Consider the following 24,292-nt stretch of genomic DNA (forward strand, 5'->3'; position numbering starts at 1 on the left):
AGGGACATTTGCAGAATATGTTTCTTTTTTTTTTCGAAAGGCGATTTGAACAGCCGACCATCGGATGATCGCGAGCTCAAAAGGTGTACTTTCGAAACAGTGTCAGACACATCAATGCAGACATTTGTAATTCTCATTTAATAAAAAAAAACTCGACTTGTTAATGTGTTTATATTTATGAGGTTAAACTTCATTATTGTCTATACTGCTAAGTCTACACTAATGAGAGGACTGTATTGACTTGGAATTTATATGCTACTGACTCTCCTGTTAAATAATGCAAATGATATAGATGTTATATTACATGGGGGTGCCTACAAAAATGGAAAGGTGTTTGGCAAATCTTAGATTTGACGATGGGTTTCATATCAAGTACCGCTTTTAACTTCACATGTTTGATAGAGCCTTCATAACTCTCAGCTCTTATATGTATAAATGTAGTAGTGTACGTTATATCATTATGTACAAAGTTACTTTTTTTATATTTTGGCTTCACTAACATGTAATACGAAATGTAACATCACATAATACATTAGGTAAATCTACATATTAATTAATCATAAGTAGTTGTATCAATTAATTAGTCATGTATAAGGAAGTGTTTTGCACCAGTATGTCTCTGTATGTAGGCGAGTTTGTGATTATACAATGTATACATGTTTATTTCTATATAGCGGGTTGGTCGTAATACTGAAGCGACCAATACAAAGATATATAGTGGGAAAAAACGGGACTGAAAAAAAGTGCCCGTGGTCGTAATTTTGAGGTGGTCGTTAGGTGAGGTTTCACATTGTTTTTTTTTTCACTGCACAACGAACCGTCCAAATATTCTATAATATACAATATATAGTTACAAAATTCCAACCTTCAGTATCAGAAAGTACCATGGAGCATTTCAATATGTTTAACCTACCGAATTAATCTCCTGCGCAATGCATCTACATATCTCGCCCTAATAACTACGTTTCAGTTTAACATATCTTCATTTAATTGTTGAGTCCTCATGTTCATCCCCCTATCCCCGTAAAAACACTGTACTGTGTCCTCCTGGTTACCGACATTCTTCCTTCTTTAGTTAATCACCGTACAAAAAAATGTTTGAATTGGTTTCTTGTTCACATGATAGAGGGGAGGTAACTCGTCTTTTATTAGAACACATGATGCCAGGTCGTGTTGCTGTGAATGTGTGTATCCATTTGTGCGCCTAAGGAAGTGGGCTTATATAGTATTCAGCCTGTGACGAAGTACCAATTGACTTTTTCATTAAAACCTTTATAAAATAAAAAAAATCGGCAAAAGTTTGGAAAGCTTACTCTATAAGCTCATTAACAATTCCTTTTTCAGCAATAAACTTTTGTATACAGTCTGACTTCTTGCCAAATCACTTCAAAACTCGCCAATTCTTCGAACTCTGTCATCGTAACTAATAGTCATATAAAATTGTGGACTTACTGCTCTTGTTTTCTCGTGATTTTTCCCAAAGCGTTTCACCGAGTCTTAAACGAACCTAAGTTAATTAAACTAAAAAATATTGGATTGGAGGCAAACGTTTAGAATGAATGAAAACCTACTGAACAGGCGCCAGTCTGTCTTGCTTAAAACATCTTTAAAAGTATCTATGAAAGCTGGATTTACTCAAGGTTCAGTTATAGTACCTCCTCACATTCTCTGTTCCTTGTGTAAATAAAAATCAAATTCATTAATAGACTTTTTGCTGATGACACCGTATGAACATACTTTTCCAACAGTTTGCAGGCGATAGAACAAGTATTCATATCGTTTAAAGGCTTAAAAATCTAGGAATTGCTATTAACAGTAATATTACATGGCACTATCACACTGAAGACGTAATAACCCAAAGAATTACGTACATCGCAACGTTTAGAAAACTGACATACACCCTTAATTTAAGAGATTACTCTGTGGATATGATCTGCGAAGTATGGGACAATTTCACCGCAACACATTAAAATAATCTAGAGAACATTTAGTATGAATCAGTTTAAAAGTAGCTGGATAACCAATTTAAAAGGATGTATTTGCAGAGCGTTTGTGTGGCAATCATTAGTTGATACTCGTCAGAAACGACAATTATCCATTTCTATTGCTTTTATAATGCTCCATCTTGTTTAAAATTTTACTACCCCCTAATGTCTCAAATGCCTCTATAATCCTTAAGAGCTCCAGAACCCTGGCGTTCGTTAGTCTAGGAAAAAAGGACATTTTGATTTCGTCATTGACTGAGATGCCACGCTTAATGCAAATTTAAAGAGCTAGTGCAATAGCGATGTTGATGGATGGTACTCATGGCAGACCCATTAGTGTTCAAACTGCCAGGAACCACTTGCGTGCCGAGAGAATCAAAGCGCGCCGACCTTATGTTGTGCCACCTCTGACACCATGGTGGCGTCAAGTGCGTCTTGACTGGATGCAGAAACATGGCTCGAATAGGTTTGGGATGCGTCGATTGAGGCGTGTGTTGTTCAACGACGAGTCTAGATTCTGTCTGTATCCCTCAGACGAAAGAAATGTGGTTTTACCTCAGACGCAGTGAGCGTTCCGCCGACGCATGAGGGATTGAACGCGAACTATTGGGCGGGGCTTCTGTAATGTTTTGGGGGAAGTCTCGCCCATAGAGTAAAATCCCCCTTAGTGGTCTTGGATCCAAACTTCAATGCCGTTCGACACAGAGACTAGATCCTCCAACTACATGTCCTTTCACTTCTCATACGTCATAACCTAATTTTCCAGCAAGACCGCATGTTGTCAGAGTCTGTCGTGTTTTTCTCAAGGCAAACATCGTTCAGACTCTGGAATGGCCCCATATAGCCCCAACATGTCTCATTGAACACCTGTGTGTTGAGATTGACAGGCGTCTTAGGAAACATCAGGAAGTGGGTTTTTTTCGCGGGTATCCCATTTTCAGTAACTACTGACAAGATTGACGTCACACATACTTTCCTTCTACAGTATTGTAAAGATTAGAATGACCCTTCACTTTGATATAACATTTTGTTCAAATTTCCCAAAAAATCGTAGGCTATTGATTGCCTAATTTTATTGAGTGTTCCTTTTTTGTTGTTGTTGAGTATTTATGTAAATTTCAGTGATGATGTTCAATATATTTAAAACACTGTTTTATCAAGCAGACAAGTTCTAACAAAGACGAATTCGTAAAAGCAATATGTTAACAACCCTTTTGTTTAACAGGACAAAATGGTTAGATTTCGTTGTTTTTTCCCATACGTTTGACTTCGGGCAAGCATTGTAATACATTAAATCAGACATAAAATTATAAGACTGTCTGGGAGAAATGATAACGATTACTAGCTTCTAACTAACACTAGTCGGCGCTAGCTGTTGTGTCTACAACCTATCGCTGTTTTGATCGGAGCCGAGTTTATCACGTGACCTTTCGCAGCCTCGTTTTAACCCGCCGTTTTGATATGTCTTCCTACGTATAATTATGTTATTAGCCCAAAGTTAATTTGCCAGCCATGTTTCAATTCTTATTTTGTACAATGATCTCTTCTTTCACGCTATACGCGTGACAGAGCGAAATAAATGAATTTGAATTAATCTGGATATTAAATTGCATGTGCAAATACATTGTTTACACTCTCCGAACGATAATGATATGAATTAATGTTGGGTTGGTCCTATCTTATTTTAATATTTTGATGTCGTTAATAAAACAGTTATGCAAACTTTAAACTCTTATAATTAACAGAAAGTACACAATCTCGAACAGATATTTAAATGTTATGTTTTTATCAGGTATGAAATGAATATCTAACCATTTAGTCCCTTTAAATTTCAAATTGGTACTATGTACTGTATTCTGTAGGTTAACATCATAATACCTCTTCATTTGTCTTTCAGCCACTTAACCTTTGTTTGCGAAACAGCAAAGAGAGCGGTAATAAAAACACTGGTCAACAGAGAGTTACAAATTATATTAAGTGTCCGTTGAGAGTTGATAAAGATATCAAATCTACCGAACATTCGTTGAGTGTCATTACGACACCGGGATATGTGATGGATGATAATGAGAAAATGGTACAGAGTTGGCTTCAGCACATGCCACGAAAAAGGAAGATTTCGACAGAGTACGATCCTTATCCCAAGGCAACCTCTTCATCGAACGCCCGAATGGCGTCTTCTGAGCTAAGTATGGACTCTAGCAGGACAGGAATAAACGTCAAACTTTACAACGAGAAACTGTGGAATATCTTCAGAAAGGAGGGAACAGAGATGGTCATTAACAGATCTGGAAGGTTTGCTTTTCTTTAATAGGAAATTAAATCCATTCGTTTTGTAATTATTGAAAGAAGTAGCAACTTAATAACTAGAATGAAAACTAAACACGCGTCCGTGTTCATTGATCCTGATGTCAGTACCATACTTAACACTGTGTTACATGTGATTGTGCCTGTAGACAAAGCATCAGATAGCTTGATATCTATCTGCAAATATCATTTCATCCCAAGTACAAGTCTGTCTCCTGTGCCTTTTTCACATGCTGTAAAATATTTGTCTTTCTCGGCAAATTTCTTCCAGGCTCATGTATCCTCGCGTGGAGGTAACCGTGGAAGGCCTTAATTCAGGCAGTATGTACAGCGTCGAGATGGTCGTGATTTCTGTGGATGACAAGTACTACAGGTACAAGGACAACATGTGGTTAGCAGTTGGCAAGTCCGACGTGCATCATCCGATCACTTCTTATAAACACCCTAGCTCACCTGCAATGGGATCTAATTGGATGAAACACATGCTGTCCTTTGGACAAGTGAAACTATCTAATCATGGAGGTCCTGGCAAGGTATTGCATTGAACAGAAAGTAAAAATATCATGTTCGCAATGAGGTATCTCTTATAGGAAATCTAAAGTAGTGGTCAGCACCATCATCGAAGTTCAGAAAGTAGAAATGTTTCTACCGCTAATAAATATTTGTATCTAAAGGTATTTCTGAAAAGTTTTACAAAAGTCTAGAATGCGTTATTTATTAATAAATATCAAAAGTTACAAAAATAGAAATTTGATAGCATTGATGTGGTTAAAATCCAATCAAAATGACGTATTAAATCTTGGGCGGGGATTTTTTGTCCTTATTTAGCCAAACGCAGATGACGCAGCAATAATTGATGTTTTCACTCTACATACCAGGACTTTGAGAATTTCCCCGAAAACAGTTGAATGACTTTGAGATAACTATACAAAACTGCTTACAAGGTTTTGTGTCATAAAAACAAGCGACAACATCAGGTGTTCACAATTGCTTTTAACCAGGTGTCAATTGTAGTAGTTTCCAATATTTGATTATTCTGCCTTTCCTTTACATTTTCGATATAATATTTCTAGATTCTATCTTATAAGTAACATTCAAAGGAACATTACATATGATCCCATAAAGATATTGCCACCAATCAGTGTGTGACCCTTTAAATACCATACGAGTTCCATTCTTTTATCTTTCTTTTATTTTCCTTTTTCAGCCATTTGTTTTCTTCCGACAGTCCCGAAACTTAACCTCTACAATGAGGGGCTCATGGAAACAAAACAAAAAACAAAAAATCAAATTCGAGAGTAATTGAACTATTCCGATCATAAAAATGCATGACTAAGAATCAAATAGCCCCTACATGTGCGTGGGCTTTGATGGAGCACATTTCCTTTTATTCGCAACTTGTCTCTATTTGCATTTTGTAGAAAGGAAATAGATGGAAATTCTTCTGTTCAATTATAACATGATGTGCTGCTTATGCCCCTAACACATGTTCTAAGTTGGTTGGTTCCTTGTTTTGCCCATGTTAAATTCACTGCACGTTTGGCACGTAATCGCATAAATGACATTTTTGTCAGCTACCTCCTAGGTTTTAATCTTTACGGTTCGTAGCATCACTGCCAAGTCTTACAAGGATTAAACAGCTGTATAATGCTTTCCACAACTTTTGTATAACCTTTATTTTAAGAAAGAATCACAAAAAAGGAAATATAACGGTTTTGCGACTTTGCCTTGGGCATGCTTACTGGAAATTCGAGTCCAATGTGTAAGCTAGTTTCCAATCGTTAATAGGAAAAGGTATTGCTATTGAACTGTTTAACACTTTCACGACTTCTCTAGAACACAACCTGATTTAATCAAATAAAAACGTTAATGAGGTTATCAGACTTGCAAATTAGTACTAGAGAAGGAAATGAAACTATAGTATACATACCTTACCTCAGATACAAAGGACATTCTTCAGAAACCAGTTTTACCTGTTATATTATCAGGGATGACAATAGATTGTGCTCTAAGGATATTAAGTGAGGTCCTATAAACAGGGTGTTCTAGTTTATGGATACATATTTAAAGAAAGAAAATGTTAATGATATCATATTATAGTTTCTTTGTTGTATTAACAGTGAAGAAAAGCAGATGTTAAAAATGATATAATGATATATATTATATTAGAAATATTTGTTCCATCTAAGGAAATATAAAAAAAAAATAAAAGGTACGAGTTTCTGAGAAATACCATTAGGATATGATTATTGGATACAGTGAAAGGTCACTAAAATTCCAATAGCCAAAAGATATGTATAGTATAATAGCAATACATGTTTTCATCATATGCTTATTCTGTTGTACATTTTGTAGATTTGCCTCCAGTCAATGCATAAGTATATGGTACAGATCGATGTGATACATCACGACACGATGGACCAATCGTACCACTTCACCCTCCCTGGTACGGAGTTCATCGCTCTTACTGCATACCTCAACGAAAAAATCATTGACCTCAAAATCTCGCATAATCCGTTTGCGAGAGCGTTCAAGAACAAGAAATTCCTGTATGTACAAAATTATTAATGATATGAAGGATATTGATGAAACACAATACTATTCAAATAAATTTTGTAAGACTTCACCTTACTAACACTTAAATACTGGGCACTAAAAGTTAGTGATCACTATTTGAATTTATTTTATCAAAAGGCAAAAACTTTTGGAATATGAAATAGACGAGTTAAGTCAGACAATAAGAGAATCACATTGAATATATTTCATTCAAGCGTTGCGTGCATGATTACATATAAAGTTCATAACCCTCTAAAACAAAGTTTGTCCCAATGGTGCTGATAATTTAAAATACTGCAGTGGGTTCAGCAACACTATAAGAAGAGAGAGTGTTCTCTATTGGCTCGAATAACGGCACGACATCAGCTGCGCATGCTCATAATCAGATGCCGTATAACCATTTGTGGTATTCGTGGACATCTATGACGAAGTGCATCAGCAAGCTCCTCCCAATTGACAGAAATCGGTAGACGATCGGTAATGCATTACTTTAAGATGAACCACACATTCTCGATCAGATTAAGGTCTGATGAAAGACTAGACCATTCCATACGCTGGATAGTTTCTCCTTGAATATAGTCATTCAATAGTCTAGCTCAGTGTGGTCGAGAACACCAGTACAAACTCAGAGCCGACAGCATCCGCAAAAGTCTTACCCCACTCTCCTTACCTCTCGCCCATCTCACACCAAACACATGAAAGTTCACAAAAACCTTGGACTCACCCGTACAAAGAATAGGCAGTCACAGTTCGTTGTGATTGTCCTGCTTACTGCATTTCAACTGATAGTGATCCCATTACAAAATCTTCAAAGTTCAGTGCGAGATGAAGCTGAACATGTTAGATGCTCTTGAGTGTTCCATTAGTTCTGTCGTTGTGTACCTTGTTCTCATCTAAGAACGTAACATTACTACTTTTTCTTATTCCTCCTGTACTGTTCAGGCGTTTTTGTGTGAATAATTTGTCTGTAATGTGTCTTAGTTTTGCTAAGTTTTAGTTTGGATTTTGATCACGTGTTGATAATTCTTGTTGTTTTGGTCACATAATAATGCTATGTATACTTACAAAATATTTTCAGTATCATAAGCTGTGAACCCCAAATATTAACAACTATGATTAAAGCTACATCACTGTATGATCTTTTATGTTGTTAGCTATTAAATATATGGTTTTTCTTTTCTCTTTGGCGTATGTCCCCAAAAATGATAACTTGCACAAACGAAATGACATTGTTTAAAAAGTGTGATAGCGACTGAATTCTTTGTTTTATGAAATATTTGGAATAGTTTTGGCGAGTTGTCTACAAGCTTATTTATCATTATCTCTTTTAAAAAAAAAAAAGAAAAAACTCTGTTCTATAAGTACCAGTTTTTTTATGGCGAATCCGGCAATAACACACCAACTCATCAGGATTTGTTACATCATTATATCCGGGGAAATCTTAATGTTAAACAATCTGTCAGATATATAAGGCGTTTGATAGTATTTGTAAGGTGTAATTTTACAACGGAAGTCATGCGTTCTTAGCAGTTTTAAATTCAAACATAAATGAAAAATGCTCTATTTTACCGAATTCCGAATATTGTTGTGAACTGGAAAATGCCAACGTTAAGCTGAGTTACTACATGGCATCTAGATGAAAAACACTTGTTTGACAAAAATATAAGTGCAGTAATTCTTGAACAGTTTACTTCGGTGTATCCTTAACCATTTATTACCAAACATATTAGGCGATGAATGCAGAAATCACTTAAGAAATATTGATTGTATGGCAATATTTCAATGAGAACTTTCTAGTACAAACGTATCTTTTCTCCCCTCTGCGTTGCGATCTTGTTATCAGATTCAGTCCAGATGACTAGGTGATTGCGTTACTTCTGCATTACCCGATCAACCTGTATTTCATTTGTGTTTCTGTTTAAACGTTTAATTTTATTTTCTCTTTTTCTTGTTGCATTTTTCTTGTTCTGCTCAGACATGTTATTGTTTGCATTGTGTCCAATCCTATTGTCAAGCAAATAGAAATAGTCAAACAAAAATGACTATGGAATATTTCAACGTTTTGAAAGACATTGTAATAATACCTCTAGAAACCGTTATTGACAATGTCGGTTAACCATAGGATAACTTTTTTAAGCCTCGAGCTAAACTTAATTCAAGGAGGAAATCTTACCACCCGTAAATACTGTAAGTGTTGTGAACTTAAACAGCTCTGTACATTATCCGAATGTGAGAACGTTATGTAAAGTTGAGCCCAAAGTGCGTTGGAATTATGAGTTGGTTTTTTTCCTCGATTCATCGTTTACTCCTTTTATTTTTTATTTCATTTTAATTTTTACCACGTTTGATACGAGAGGTAAGTTTTGTATTTGTAATACGTGTTGATCATCATTTATGACTATGCTGATTTAAATAAATAAACCATTCCTATCTTAATTCCATACCGTATTACATCCCATAGGTACAATGTTCGATACAAACTGATTTAATCAATGCGCCGTTTTGAAAATTTACTTTTAAATTGGTCTTACATTACACACGTGCCGGTCACTACCACGAGGAAATATGACATTAGTGATTAACGAATAACATTTAAACGACAGCTCTGTTCTACTATGCAAAAGATCAACGTTTTTAAAAAAAGAAATCGTCATAATTTGAAATTCTTTCATGAACTTGAATAAAACTGTTAGTATGTTATTAACATTATTTTTTTATTTCCAGAGGCAAAGCTGTCGATAGCCACCATAAACAGAAAAAGTCCCGTCTTAAATGTAAACAAAAAGCGTTTTATCAGTAATTATAATGTTATTGAAATGTTCCTTGTGTAAAATAGATCATTTATCCTTTTACGATCTTTCCCTAACACAATACCTTCCCTTTATCAAATCAAGTCTCTATGCTGTCATGTTTTGTGTTTCAGTTCGGTAGATATTGGCGTATCTGTGAATTATGTAACAATTAATTCTCTTCTATCAAATATTGTTGTCTATAAAATCCGATCTAAGAAGACAATTAAGAAAGAAACATTCTAATACTATCTTGCATTTTCCTTGAATTTTTCCTTGAATTGCTAAACTTAAGTAGAATGTATGAACTAGAACAATTATCATCTCATATCTAACTGGACATCGTAATATTGAGATTCATGTCTGATTGCTGATGGTATTTTTATGTCAAAAATACACATTTTTATTGTAGCCACAGAAGTTAACAGTGTTTTTAACGACTCCGCTTCCTCTCCTGGCAACAGTTCCACGGAGAGCTTGAAGAATCACTCCCATTCTTTGGAATGTAATGTATATTTCATGTTACAGGATAGGCTCAGCAAACAATGTTTTGAACGGAATTTCTGTTTTGGTAGATTTAATTCAACTAATGAAACAAAAATATTCGAATGACGGAAAACTGTTTTTTCTTATATGAAAGTCAGATGTAGGACAAAATTCTTACAGTTAACGTTACCGAGAGAACCGCTAAGTTCAGATCGACTTGAGCCTGAAGGCAGGGATCAGGTGCATCATAATTCCTTTTCGCTATAGAAAAACTTCATTTATGTTATAGGAAACATGAATTCTTTGAACAGAAAGTTAAGTAAAATCCGAGCAATTTGATCAGCATAAGGCTTTTTACAAATAAGTCACTAATATCTTGATAAGTTACATCTTTCGACGTTTTGGTTGAATTGTGTCACATGTATTTGTTTTAATGCCTTTTCAGTTGACAGCTCTGGTGATACCGTCCTATCGACGTTCCATTCCACTGATTCAGTGACATATTTTAAATCTTACCTGGATTCACTGAAACTACAGGCATGTTTTCCTATTGCAGGTAAATTGAAATTATGCCATTCTATCACACATCCAGTTTTTAAATCGACTTTTAATTAAATGTCAAGAAGAATGTCTATAGTCGATATCTGTATTCCAAACTGCTTAGTGACGCGATGTTGTGATTGGTTGGGGAAGTTAAAAGAAAGAAATCAATCTTCTCTCCTTTTATGGTAAATTCAGGAAATTGTTTTTGTACAATCAATACTTCTTTGGAATGACCCTTTTTGTCAGTCAAAGTTATATATTCTCCAGAACAATGTTGTTTAAAATGTTCTTCCTGATTCTTAATGTGTGCCTGATTCAAAAGAATATGTACTGTCAGAACCATTATTCAGCCCTCCTTCTTTGTCATTTCATTAATTCCGTGTCGTATACCATAATATTGAATAATAAATTTTACTCATCAAACCTATTCATTTTACTTATAGGAGGTCCAAAACAGGAAAATGGTGAGGCAAAATATCATTTTAGGTCTTTTTACTATTTCATGTGTAAAATTCTAATTTGAATCAAATTAATTTCATACTCAAAATACAAATGCGATAAAGCTTTTAACGAAATTGCATTTTTCAAAACTACAAAAGAAATTCCAAGTTGTAAATGTCAATATGATTATGTAATAACAACTTTCAGCATTCGTTTTCATAAATTTCCCCTAATTTTTTTTTGTAACACATTTCATTGTAAAGAATATGACAAATTTAGTCGACACGTTGTTTGAATACCGATTCATCTTTTCAAGTTACACAATTTAATATTATATTATTCAGACAGGTTCCGTAAGGAGTATATGGATAGAAGACTCAGTAGCTTGCCGCCATGGTTATGTCTGGTCACTTCGTCCGGTTTCTACCGCAATCAAATCTTTACTGGTGACTAGCTGAGCTCCGAACCCGTCCTGTAATCTACACTTCATGGATATAAATGCACGACATGAATTTGTCCGATATGAAATGATGATGACTAACGCTTGTCCTTTATATCATTCGGGAACTGTTGTGATTGTGTTTGTCGTAGGTGGTCGATTCAATCAACTATATTTACATATTAGTAGGGTTGATAGTTTGTCTCTACTATTACAAACAATTTGGAATTTTATATTCTAAAATTTATTTAACAATACTAGTGCTATTCATCAGACTGAGATACATGAGTAAACAGTAAAGGCATTCTAAAGGCAATATAAAGAACTTTTGAATGATGACACAATAGTTAAGACTATAAATATAATACACAACCTGTATAATAGAGGTGATAGTTGGTTTTGTTGGCATTGTGTATAAAACACTCTTAAAGAATATTACTACTTTAGCATATTTGGCAAATCGTTTAAGGATAACAAGATATGTCAAAAGATAGTGTGAATTACCATACATTGTATTGATTATTCGTGTTGAGTGAAAGTTTGTACTACTTCCTTTTGTTTTTTCAACCCAAGGATATGTTGCATTAGTATAAGCTTTCTCAGTAAGATTAGAGTAAACGATATCGTCCGATATTTCCCTGTTAGTAAATTCTGACGAAAATACTGTTGCAGGACTGCACCACTAAGGGCCCGAGGAACAGGTCTAGACAGGTTAAAAATTACGTCATCATTAAAAATCACCTACTCTTTAAACCTCAACTAATCCTCTTTTGAATTGAAGAATGGCCTTTTTGTCAACTGGTAGTGCTGGGTCAATATTGTATATGATGTGATTTACTATATCTTTGAAGCAATTCAGATCCCCGTTCTATAATCATGTAAGACATTGCTTGCCATCAAGAGATTAATAGAATCGCGATGAAAGAATTGTCCCGGATGTCTTTCTCCACGCTTAACGCCTTTCTGAATTATATCTTTGAAACAGTTGAAATTCCAACCACATCATCTGATATAGTATTTTCGGGCATCCTTAGATGAGCATATTCAGGATGTTGAAATAGTCACAAGGGTCTTTCCTAGCCCATAATGACATAATTACTGCGATCCGCACTCCATAACCATTTATATCATGACAGGGCATCAATAATCATGCATAATCCTGATGATAAATAGGTTTAAATATTGACTCTAATGTCTGACCCGACCCATAGTGACTGAATCACTACTCTTTTCTTATGTGGCTTGATTCCGAGATCCTGACTTGTACATTAACAACTTTGTAATTGCTTGAATCTTTAACAGTCACGGTTATTGGTCTAACAATATATCTAATATATAATAACTATATCCAAGACAAAGCACAAAAAAGTAGAGATAAACATATATTCAGAATTAGAATATATAAAAATTCAGTTAATATATACTACATCCATTCGTCCTCTTTTATGATATGCTGATAGAATATGGACAAACTGTTACAGAATGAGACTGCAACATCTTGGAGTCAATCCAAATTTACGTGATTAATTCGGCTTTATGGAGTTACGAGTATAACTAGCAGTATCGTATGAAAGATAATCAACTTTCAGAACGTTTTAACGAGACTCTTTTCGTTCATTTGCTTATTTTAATTATCATCATCTTTCATAATAATACTGGGAAACAAATGTTTTCTACCACGTATGTACATGAAATTGCGAAATTACATGAATGGTATTGTAATCTATTGTCTTTATTTTACGTCATCTTGTCAGAGTGTTGTATATTAAAGAATGATTGATGCTGTATCCGTTTATTGTTTTGTGGTTTGTGTGGGTTTTTTTTTTTTTTTTTTTTGTTCATCAAATGACTGTCTTGTTCTACATTTTGTTATGCCTACAGGTCTGAAATAGACACAAAACTAAATTCGAGTTTGCCAATTATCAGGTATTCTACGTATTTGGTTTGTATCATACTAATGCATCATATACGTACCAAGTAAGACGATAATGTATCAACTGTATCATTCAAGATAGCTGTGTCCCCAGATACCTTTGAAGTGATCAACCGTTATTAGTATCTTAAATACTTTTATTAGATGCAAACTGTCTTCGTAAAAGTATTACAATATATCAGGCATTTTGATTTTCGCATTCCTTCGAAACAAACATTACAAAGTCCGACATTTTCTTGCAAGGGGTATGCTTTTATTAAGATACTATCTGTGAATGTTTTCTTTTTGTCTTAACGATTTTTAATGGATATTTAATTTTGGTATTGCTAAAGGCATTATTAGTATGACATTACGATTGGTGCCATATAAGGTGCCACAGTAACTCAACAGTATCTCTGTTTTCCTTTCTTTTCGTCTTTTTCATATTTCTACTGGTTTCCTGTGCATCTATACTGTCTTTTCTTCTTATTTTATAATGTTATTTGCATATTGCATAAACAATAACGTCATTGATTATATGAAACATTATGTACCAATTTCGGTCTTATATTTGGTTTTGGATAGCAATTTGGCGTATGTCAAAAATAGATCGTGTATTTACATGATATATCAGGAAGACAAATTCGAAATACGTTCATGTAAACGGGCTAGTCAGTGTTTGTCCATTATAAATTGTTTGTTAAAAATGTCATAATGGATTTGTATATCACTCAATAGCAAGAATCATAGTAAAGAAAAATATATGTATTATGATCGGAGAGAAAAGCTGTAAATGGACACTACATTTGCGAGCTTCGAAATGTCTGTTGACTTTTATGAAGAAAACAGTGGAAATGTCTTCATCTTTACGACATTCACTGATGTGCTATTAAACGAAAGTGTCAGGTCAGCTAACGAAAATGCATCGTGACAATTGGACAACTTAATTTACAATTTCATTTTCTATGTTAGGCACGGAATTAGTTGGGACACATGATTTAAGCAATCTAAGGATGTACGTCTCTGCAATGGAAAATTGAGCAAAAAAGGGAAAGAAAGAAAAACTGGCTACCATCGAACATTTATTGAATAAAACATATGGTCATTAACCCACTTTGATTGATAAACCGTATGGTATGAAGTACTACACGCTACACGAGAAGAATTGATATAATTTCTTTTAACAACAATGAATAAACCATAGCAAATATATGCAGATATATAAGAAGCTTTCTACGTTGTATATACTTAATGTATGCTACCGAAAATCAGTTTTGTAGACTACACCTTGTTGGCAAGGGACGATATGTTTTCCCTGGTACAGTGATAGTTTTGTGGCATTTTCTTGTTTCATTCTTTCGTCCGTACGCTCACCATGATTTCTTAATTCACTTTCTTGTTCAAGGACGATATATTTTATTTCATGATCTCTTTAATATCATCCTTTTGTGAAAAAAGACAACTGCTACGCAAAAGGATGATAATGTCAATGGTGTCATTTTGTTAAATTCCTCGTTCTTCCGACCTTAAAAAAGACGTTTTATACTTGTCAATTCGGGTCAAGGGTACGAAAAACAATAATTCAGAAATGCTAAATGACACCCTTTCTTATTTCCCTGAGAAACACAGATGGACCAGTACAGATCGAACTACGACCCTAGGGTTTTCATTTGAGGTTGTAACGTCCGAAGTTGTCCAGGGTGAAACGACAAAAGAATCACAAAAATTAGCTTTCGTAGATATGGCTAGTCACATGGTATTTATAACTGAAATTCTTCACAGTAGACAGCTACATCATTATCTTTGTAATACTTTGGTATTACCATTCACTATATTACAAGATGCTGTTTCTTGATTTTGATATCTGATGTACTGCAGAGTATATCTTTTTTAAATATAGAGGTATAATGTGCAATGATCATAAGTCGATAGGGAAAACAATATTTTCATGTGGATGGGCAAGGAAGCCATTTGGATACGCCGCAACAGACCAGTAGTTACCAGGGACAAAACGTATTGGAATCAACGTCAGTATATTGTTACATTTATGTGTACGTTTCTTCTAAAATATTTCTCGATCTTGTCATATAATTTTCTACCTTATTATATACAGGGTTATAGTAAATCTAAAAACGTCAAGTAAACTCCATACCATTTCGCACACTCCATACTTTATCGCCAATACGTTTCACGCTGGCTGATGAAGGCTATCACTTTTGTTATCACTCTTAAATCATATACTGCAAACGCGACAAAAGTACCCCGCCAACGCGTTGACACCTTGGCATATAACTTTTGTTGCATTGTCACCTTTGCGCGTAACTTTTGTCGCATTTTCGCGTTGGCGCACCCGTCAACGTGACAATTAGAAATGGTCAAAACCAGCCACCATACAACAACAAAAAAGGCAAACAATCCTTATATTTTTAATTTACCATAGAGTTCAATGTAGTATCACTTTGTAACAATATTTCAGTTGTCGCACACGTGTGCACACATACGAAACGGCTGATATCTAGTTTTATTCGTCACCAGGCAACAAAAATATACATCATAGTTCAAAACGCGATTGAAAAAATTATAATAGTTTAAATTTTCTGAAATATTGCACTTAAAACATTTATTATGATCAACTTTCGAACGTGATCTTTTGTACGGGTTGTACCCCGCACCAGTAATGAATCTTTCTAATAGTAATTTGGTAACACCTCAAGCGAGTGACATGAAGTTTTCAGCTGGATCGTTTTGGAATTGAATAAACTTTGATAAAAGTGAAATTTAATTATCCTGTATTCCTGAACAGTATCATTTGAATGCTGGTATGAAAACTTACGGGCCACACTTGTAATTGTTAGTTTGTCAGCATCAGCTGACTGCTGGTATTTTTTGCAACATGACGACTACAGTAAAACCAATGGCGGAAAGTTAAATATAAGTAAGCAAATTGCGTCTGTTTGTTTATTTATACCAATATGTTGACAACCATAATAGTCTTACGGATTGTATGATAGTCTATTCTTTGCTCTGATCACGAGGAAACGCACGTTAGACCCCTATTATGTTAGCGGCATTCGGATTTGGTGGTGTAGAATTTTTAAAGCCCTTTTTAATCATTTTCTCAACCGTAATGTTGTTGTAAAATACATTTCCAGCTTGTCGCCATTTTCTTTTTACGCACTTTACTGATTACCAACTTCAGGCTGTAAATCAAACGACCCTACGGAATAAAAGACAAAAAAAAAACACACAAACAAACAATTTCCACAGACTGTCGAAAGAAAATGTAACGATGATTTAATTAGATTTAGCGAATATCCGTTTGAAGGATTGTACCTACTGTCCCCATTGCATGATCGTAAGTGGTGGCTTAACTTGGGGTCTTTATATTTTTTCATTGTTCTAAAGATGTTTCTCCTTTCTAATGTCTCCCATGACACTGCCTCACATTTGGCCTTTAGTTGAGCAGGTTTGGGTTCTGACTTACCAATGTCTTTTATAAATGGTAATGATTACTTCCTCCTTAAACTTTAGCATTGTGGTAATGTAACGACTGGTTTGACCTTTGTCCTATTGAGGGTCTGCGACGGCATACTTCGGTGTGTGGTACTCGACTTTAGTTCTGCAAGGAAGCATACGCGTACATAATGTAGCTTCCAAAAACCACACGCACGCAAAATATGCATTCAGGTACGTAGATCGGGAGGCCGTCCATTACCTGTTTATAGGGCATTAACAAATCAGATTCCTTTCGATGTCTGATCAACATGAAAATTAAACACCAAGATGTTAATCAAATATTATTTCGGACTAAAACTCAGACTTGGTGTTATGAAGGAGTAAGCATAATTACCTAGTTTCTGTGTTATCGATAAATGTCCTATATGTATATCGAAATATGACATCACAAATTCGAATTCCTCATATCAGAAAGATCGAAAGTATGCCTTATTTTCTGGCGTATATTTGATATCAGGAGATCGACATGATTTAATAAATGTATGAAACAATATTTTCATTTTCAAAAATTCAATGTTATATTTTTTCAGCAATTCAAAATGTGCTATAGACAAAACGCTTTTTCAGTGAATATAACACCATGCACTTCTGACAAACTGATTAAAGATGAACGATCAGTGCAGTTTCACGTTAATTTTGCGATCTATTTTGGTGTAGCCGACTTTTGTGTTAAAAGGTTAACTCACAACCGTCACATCCTAGATGGTTCTATTTCAGGTTTAATGGTGGAGGGGAGACAACTCCACTTTTATTACCACTGATTTCGTATTTTATTTTCAAATATATGTTATTTAAAAAAAAAAAAATAAATAATAAGTGTCCGATGTATAGTTATCAACCATATATAATTCATAAAGGACAAATTATACTATAAAGTCAGTCGTGTATAAACGCATTGGTCATCAACCTTGATGATCTACAGAAAATGCTGTTAATAGCTAGGCATTTTGTGTTTTACATTATGATAATAGCCGTTTAGTAGTTTAGATACTGGAGCTGAAATATTTAGACAAGTAGGAATATGTTGCTATTTAAAACTTATCACCTGTAAATATGATATAAATCTATCATATTGATGAGTACCAGTGATATGAATTTTCTTGTGATGCAGAAAATTTAATCTTACTTTTATTATGTTAAGTCACGTATTCTTCATTTACTATCTACATACATGTACTTAGCTTGAGGGGGATGGGGGTGGGGGTGGAACCATGCACCAAATATATTTGTTTGAAGCGACCAGGCCGATATCATTTGAAATTATCATGTTTATACATCAAAAAATATTTAATATCTAGAATTCTAATATTGTTTTGAACATAGTCGTCAACGACCAAGTCACTCAGAAGTCATTTAAACAACGTCCGACACAGAAATGTCCGCGGATGTTCTAAATCCTTCCCAGTGACGATGGCTGCCCCAGTCACAATACTCCACCATAAAGAAATATTGTGATCTGCTCAAACACAGACAGTAAACATTTACCAATAGGGTCAGCTATGTAACTGCTTGACATTCACCACATCTATCATCACTTAGGACATTCAACAGACCATCTGTCCACACTTTTGGAATTACATGGTTGTCCAGCAGATTATGAACCTTCCAGCTGTTCAGACAGGACCACATACAGTAGTACAACTGCCCACACAGATCTGCGTTCAATAACTACTTCGCCCACACAGGACTGTATAAATGGCCGCCTTGTCCAAAAAAGGAACTATATATATGTATTTAGTTTTATTGTCCACACAAGACTACATCTATGGTATATCTATTATACCACTGTCCTCAAGTCATCATGGGTTAGAGCTAGAACGGCACAGATATGACTATTTCTAACTATGGTGTCTTGTTATATAACATATATATATATACATATATACAAATGGCTAAATTACAGAGTTACTATTCATTTATCCAGCATTTTGCATATCATAAATAATCACTAGTATTTTTACAACTAATCGACAGTGCTTGTATATATTAGCCGTTATCATAACCAAACACTATTTCTTTTACTACCAATCGACAGTGCTTGAATATATTATCCGTTATGATAATAACTACTTCTAAAAACAAAATGCACTAATTACATAGCCAAGATTAAGCAAAACGTGTATTATATTCTCTGGTATGGATTGTAATCGTTGATACGCACTTTATATTTATGTATATTAATACGCTACAAGCGCAATACACAACAAATTTTGGGCATATAACTTAGGGACTTTTGGGATATTATAAGACTTACCGCAAACTTTATTTTGCGCTGGTGTACCCCATTTCAACATAAACACGCTAAAACAACAATAGTATTTACAATAAATTATCACAAGAATGGCAATACAATACATAGATAACAAAAACATCGGAATTATAAAATAAGATAGATGTAAGTCGTTACCATGACATTATCTACTGGGTATTTGTGTTTATAAATATAAATGATGGTACTGTGACAACTTTAATATTCCGTTTGCCAAATTTCTCAAATGTTTGCTATGTTTTTACAAAGAGTGGTGAAGAACTTCCTCTCCATGTGTTCGTTGGATTTAAGAGCACGGTAAATATTCTATGTCGTCACTTCCGGTATCAAACAAGGTGCTTGTTTCCAAATTGATACCCTGCAAGAAAATGGGATAAAACAGACATCCAACAGCTTATTCTTACGAAAGTCACTATCATCACATCATATTGATTACCTCATAATTTTATTGTAAATATGGAAATGAAGATAGGCGCTGCCGTCCACAGTAATGGTGGTACACTGATCGACATTACGTCACATATTGTCAAAGCATATAAGCGTTAATGATTTAACGTACATACAAGTACAGCAAGGCATCATTGTGTTTTCTAATTATCTGAAATATAGAGTAGGTTCTTACACCTTTATTGTGAAATCCATCAAAATAAAATTGAAAGCAACTTAAAAGCATTTATCAGCAGTTTCTATATATCCGATCATCGAACGTTAACTCGCTTATTAGCAAATCATAGATATTGTGATGAACTTTGATTAATGACATATATGGATTTAATCATTTGTAATTGTATATCTATGATTGTAACGTGATACATGTAATTTGTAAATATATCACCTTGCCTGTCTTAAGTGGTAAAGATACTGAACACCTAGTGTTGCCTGTGTATGCGTACTCAGGTGTATAGAGCACCTGTCTATGTGTGTTGTCATGCATGAGTAAGCTTGTGTTTTGACACGCTCCAGTGGTGTGTAAACCAGCTGGCATGCTACCTGAGAGGCCAATAAACCCACAAAAAACCCCAACTTTTCGGACAAACACAAAAAGATGATAGAATTGTAACAAGGCTAATGATTAGGTCATACTAAATTAAAAGTAAACGTCAACCAAATGCGGAAAGACGTCTCGCCAAAATGTCGTCACTACAACCATTTAGAAACCATAGACCATATCTTTTTCCGGTGTAACAAACATACAACAGCACGCCAAACATTTCTACAAGAGATGGGGAAATTAAATGTATCCACAAACAACAATCATGCAATACTACAACCTAGCCCAGTAGGACATAAAATTCATAAATAGATACTGAAATACCTAACACAAACCAACTACAATAGACCACATTTAAAAAACAAGCATCGCAAATAGCCATCATGTACCAACTACACAATTACAATGCCCAACGTCCAGTATAGGTTATACATGAACGAGAACCTCAGGATACAACGGTCATGGACTGATGATCAGTTGGATTCGGGTTTTGTGCACTGGCTGGTAGCTTCTGGAACCCAGATATGTAGAACAACGGGGATAAATGGCTCTCGATCAGACTTTATACAGAGCAATTTATTCAACGCTGGACGAAGGGCAATATGACTAACCATAACCCAATAAACAAATATACAAATCAAAAACAAAACACACTCACCAAAACACTACTCTATCCCCCACCCGCGCATTCACAGGACAAATAAGACAACAAACATCATAGTAACTAATGACACTGACATTGACATAGAACCAACACATAACACCAACCCTAATCTAATGTATAGAATGAACTACGACAGGAAATCATTTTAGAACTGCCCCGTAATCCCCTTACCACCAAAATCTAAATAAAAACGTATTTTCGAGTATAATTAGGACACCGTTTAAGGTATGGGGGCCCTGAAAGGGCCGTTTTAGGGACATTTGTAATGTTACTAACATGTCACACCAGCTAAATACATAACATAACTTAATCCTAGTGAAGGATTATTTTAGTCAGTTTCATGTCATTAATGATAATATACAATTAATTTGAGATAATTGTTTCTCCTGTTATTGAGCAGACCATCACGACCTCTTTTGAAAAAATGTGATATTGTAAAAACATTACAATTTGTTGTAAACATCGATCTCATGGTCTCAGATATATAGGCTGAGTAACCAGAAACTGTAACTCTACACCATAGTTTCTTGTATATGGATTCTATAATTTGATGGATATCTTAAAAAAGATAATTATTTTACAATTTTATTTTGATATAAAGGTACATAGATATAAATGTGCCCACCTCCTAGAACTAAGCATAGTTTGTACCAAAAACTACTGGGGTTTTTTTGACAACATTTTTTGCTATTTATCGAATGAAAAAGATGTGTGCAGATTTCAGAAATATTTTGAAGCTAATAAAAATGAATAAAGACAAATCAAAATTGACCGAAAATAATCAGAGAATGAACTTATAAGATTAGATAGATGTGTAGGTTACTTTGGTAATGATAAATTGGTTTTTGTAAATATTTGAATTGTCAATTTTATTCTTTAGGTAAGTCATCTTCCGAGTGTTCTCCAGTAGAGGCTTGCTCTAGGCGTGGTCTTAAAAAGTGCGAGAGCGAGCCCCAGATCCTGGTGATGAGCAATGTCTAACGATTTGAGATATGAAGGTCTAGGAGACCCATATACGGAAAGAAAAGTGTGTGTCATTGGACATACAAACAAGTGTTGTGATTTTCTCTTTATCAATCTTTGATGGCATCATAACATTTAAGAATAATTTATAGGATGGCTGGTTTTCACCAATGGAAATGATTCTTCCTCCTTTGAGAATTACTTCTGATTTTGGTGGCCACCATGATAGCAAGTATGTCTCCTGACTGTGACACTGTATCTAAGTATGGAACTCATCCTCAGCTGGTTACAATGTGACTTAATTGACTTTCAAACAACATTCAACGATCATATGGCTCAGTTAATTATCCTTGACACTATTTTTTATTGTTTAGTTTGTCATTTGACAGCATTCTTTACTGCAAACTGCAGTTTGGATTGAGTTGAATGACTTATACTTGTCTGAGTCAAGGACATATTTTCGTTTTGAGTTTTCTTTTACTGGGTAGATCAGAATGACACATTCCAATGTAAATCAGAAATTGGAACCTTAGTTAAATCTTGTTACTCTAAAAGTAGGCAATATTGGTGTCTCTTAAATAAATTATTCAAGTAATATATCAACTTCAAAAAGTAAAAAAAAAACTTCACATCAAAATAAACAAATATTCAACATAAAAGAATATAAAGTTACGTTTAATACTATCGTGCCAAGATTTTATTAGTCGGCATACTTGTTTACCTGGTATTTGATAGTGCATGCTTTCACTGTAGTTAATAACTTCACTTTAATATCTAATAGCTCGTCAGGACTTATGAGTCATGTTCTTTATATACAACAAAGCATAAAATTCTTTTTTCCTTTAAATCTTCTCATCTCTACTGTAATTTAAAAAAAGAGCATGAGACTAGAGACTTGGCTAGATGTACGTCCCTGTATACATTTGAAAGATTAGTTTTCTATTTAAATTGTGTTATTACTTAACAGATGAGACAAGATCAAATTTACCACACACACACACAAATATATTTATTCAACAAGTGATTTTTATTGGTATATTATAGAGATTTCAGCAGAAGAGATCATACTTTCCACATAACGTACATTAGAATCTACTGGATATTGGCATGACAAACTTGTTGTCATTGTCAATTCGTATAAAAGAAAAACAATGCATCATTGTTCATTCATACAGACGATCAATGTTTTATAGCTTGGCAGTAGAAGGTCTCATGTCACAAAGAATACTTTTCTTTCAGTCACCTGAAATCGAACCACTTAGATATTTTCTAGACGAAAGTGATTGTTTTGAACCATGTTTATCATGTAACAACAGGTTCTTGGTTATATTCAAAAATGCCCAGAAGGACTAGAAAAATACCCGTCGCACGACAGTGTGATTCGTAATAGGAACATTTATGACATGTTTACATATTTCGAAATGTAGATAAACTTAGATGCTTTGCACAATAAATCAGTGTTGAATAAACAGTTCGATGTTGTTATTTTAACATAATCAGTGCGAATGCCTGCATATTTTTTTATTTGCAACGCTTGACTGGTATTTTCCGTGAAAGGTATCAATTCGGGTACGGTATCGAATTGGATAGCGCCAAGTTAGTGTTAGTTTCTGTCATAGTGCCATCATTTTCAATTTTGATAAGATTTCAAAACAGATTTAGCTTTTTAAAAAACTATGGAAAGTATGCGAGTAGGATAACACATCGCTATACAAATTTCTAATCACATAAGGTAACACCAATCTACAGTCATTTCGTCCCTCTAGGCTCAAACTGCTAAAACATGTTTGAAGGACAATGTAGAAAATTAAGATTGGTCAGTTATTCAGTTGGAACAGTTATTCCAGAATCCACCAAAATGTTCTAAATCGAATGCTTTAAAAAAAGCTGTACCATGATAAAAAAAAAATGGCATACAGATTATGGTATACTTCGAGAACCTAATACCAGCAGTGTCCAACACATGTAATTCAACTACAAGACACAAACGGATATCACTTTCAAATAAAAAAAATAGAACCGGATAAAGCATCATTTTCAGTTCTGCATAGCGGGAGATAGAATGTCAATCAAAATATATTTGAAACTTTGATGAAAACATTATCAATTTAATTAGCTAATATTTTTAAAGCTGTTTCTCGTCTATTGCAAATAGTTCGGCATTCGTGGTGGCAGCTGTGAAATGTTATTGTTGGCAGGTGTGTTTGGATGGTCATCAGGTGTATGAATTAGCATGGTTCGATGATTAGATAGTTTCTAGTTATTATAAAGGGAAAACGTGAAATAAAACAGACGTTAAACATGTTTAGGACGTAGGCAGATTTAGATATGGAAATGGGAACTATTTAATGCATATGACAGAGAAATGCCATAATGTTATGTGAACCCAATCCGGTTAACCATCTTTCACTTTGCGATTTTCAGTGTTTTCATA

At 34.5% G+C, this 24,292-nt stretch overlaps 1 protein-coding gene across 1 annotated transcript; it reads left to right on the forward strand.

The window, feature by feature from the left end:
* The first annotated feature begins 2,287 nt into the window (after window positions 1–2,287).
* Window positions 2,288–21,876, forward strand: LOC132545504 (T-box transcription factor TBX5-like). The gene is made up of 9 exons (XM_060209186.1): window positions 2,288–2,533; window positions 3,883–4,277; window positions 4,561–4,822; window positions 6,645–6,838; window positions 9,570–9,619; window positions 10,047–10,139; window positions 10,566–10,676; window positions 11,107–11,127; window positions 21,776–21,876. Exons 1-9 carry the CDS (start codon window positions 2,288–2,290, stop codon window positions 21,874–21,876), a joined length of 1,473 nt encoding a protein of 490 aa, XP_060065169.1.
* The last annotated feature ends 2,416 nt before the right edge of the window (window positions 21,877–24,292 follow it).

The sequence above is a fragment of the Ylistrum balloti genome, unplaced genomic scaffold (genome assembly GCF_031769215.1).
Source record: "Ylistrum balloti isolate Yb309-2 unplaced genomic scaffold, AGI_CSIRO_Ybal_v1 Utg369850, whole genome shotgun sequence".
NCBI classification, from domain to species: domain Eukaryota; kingdom Metazoa; phylum Mollusca; class Bivalvia; order Pectinida; family Pectinidae; genus Ylistrum; species Ylistrum balloti.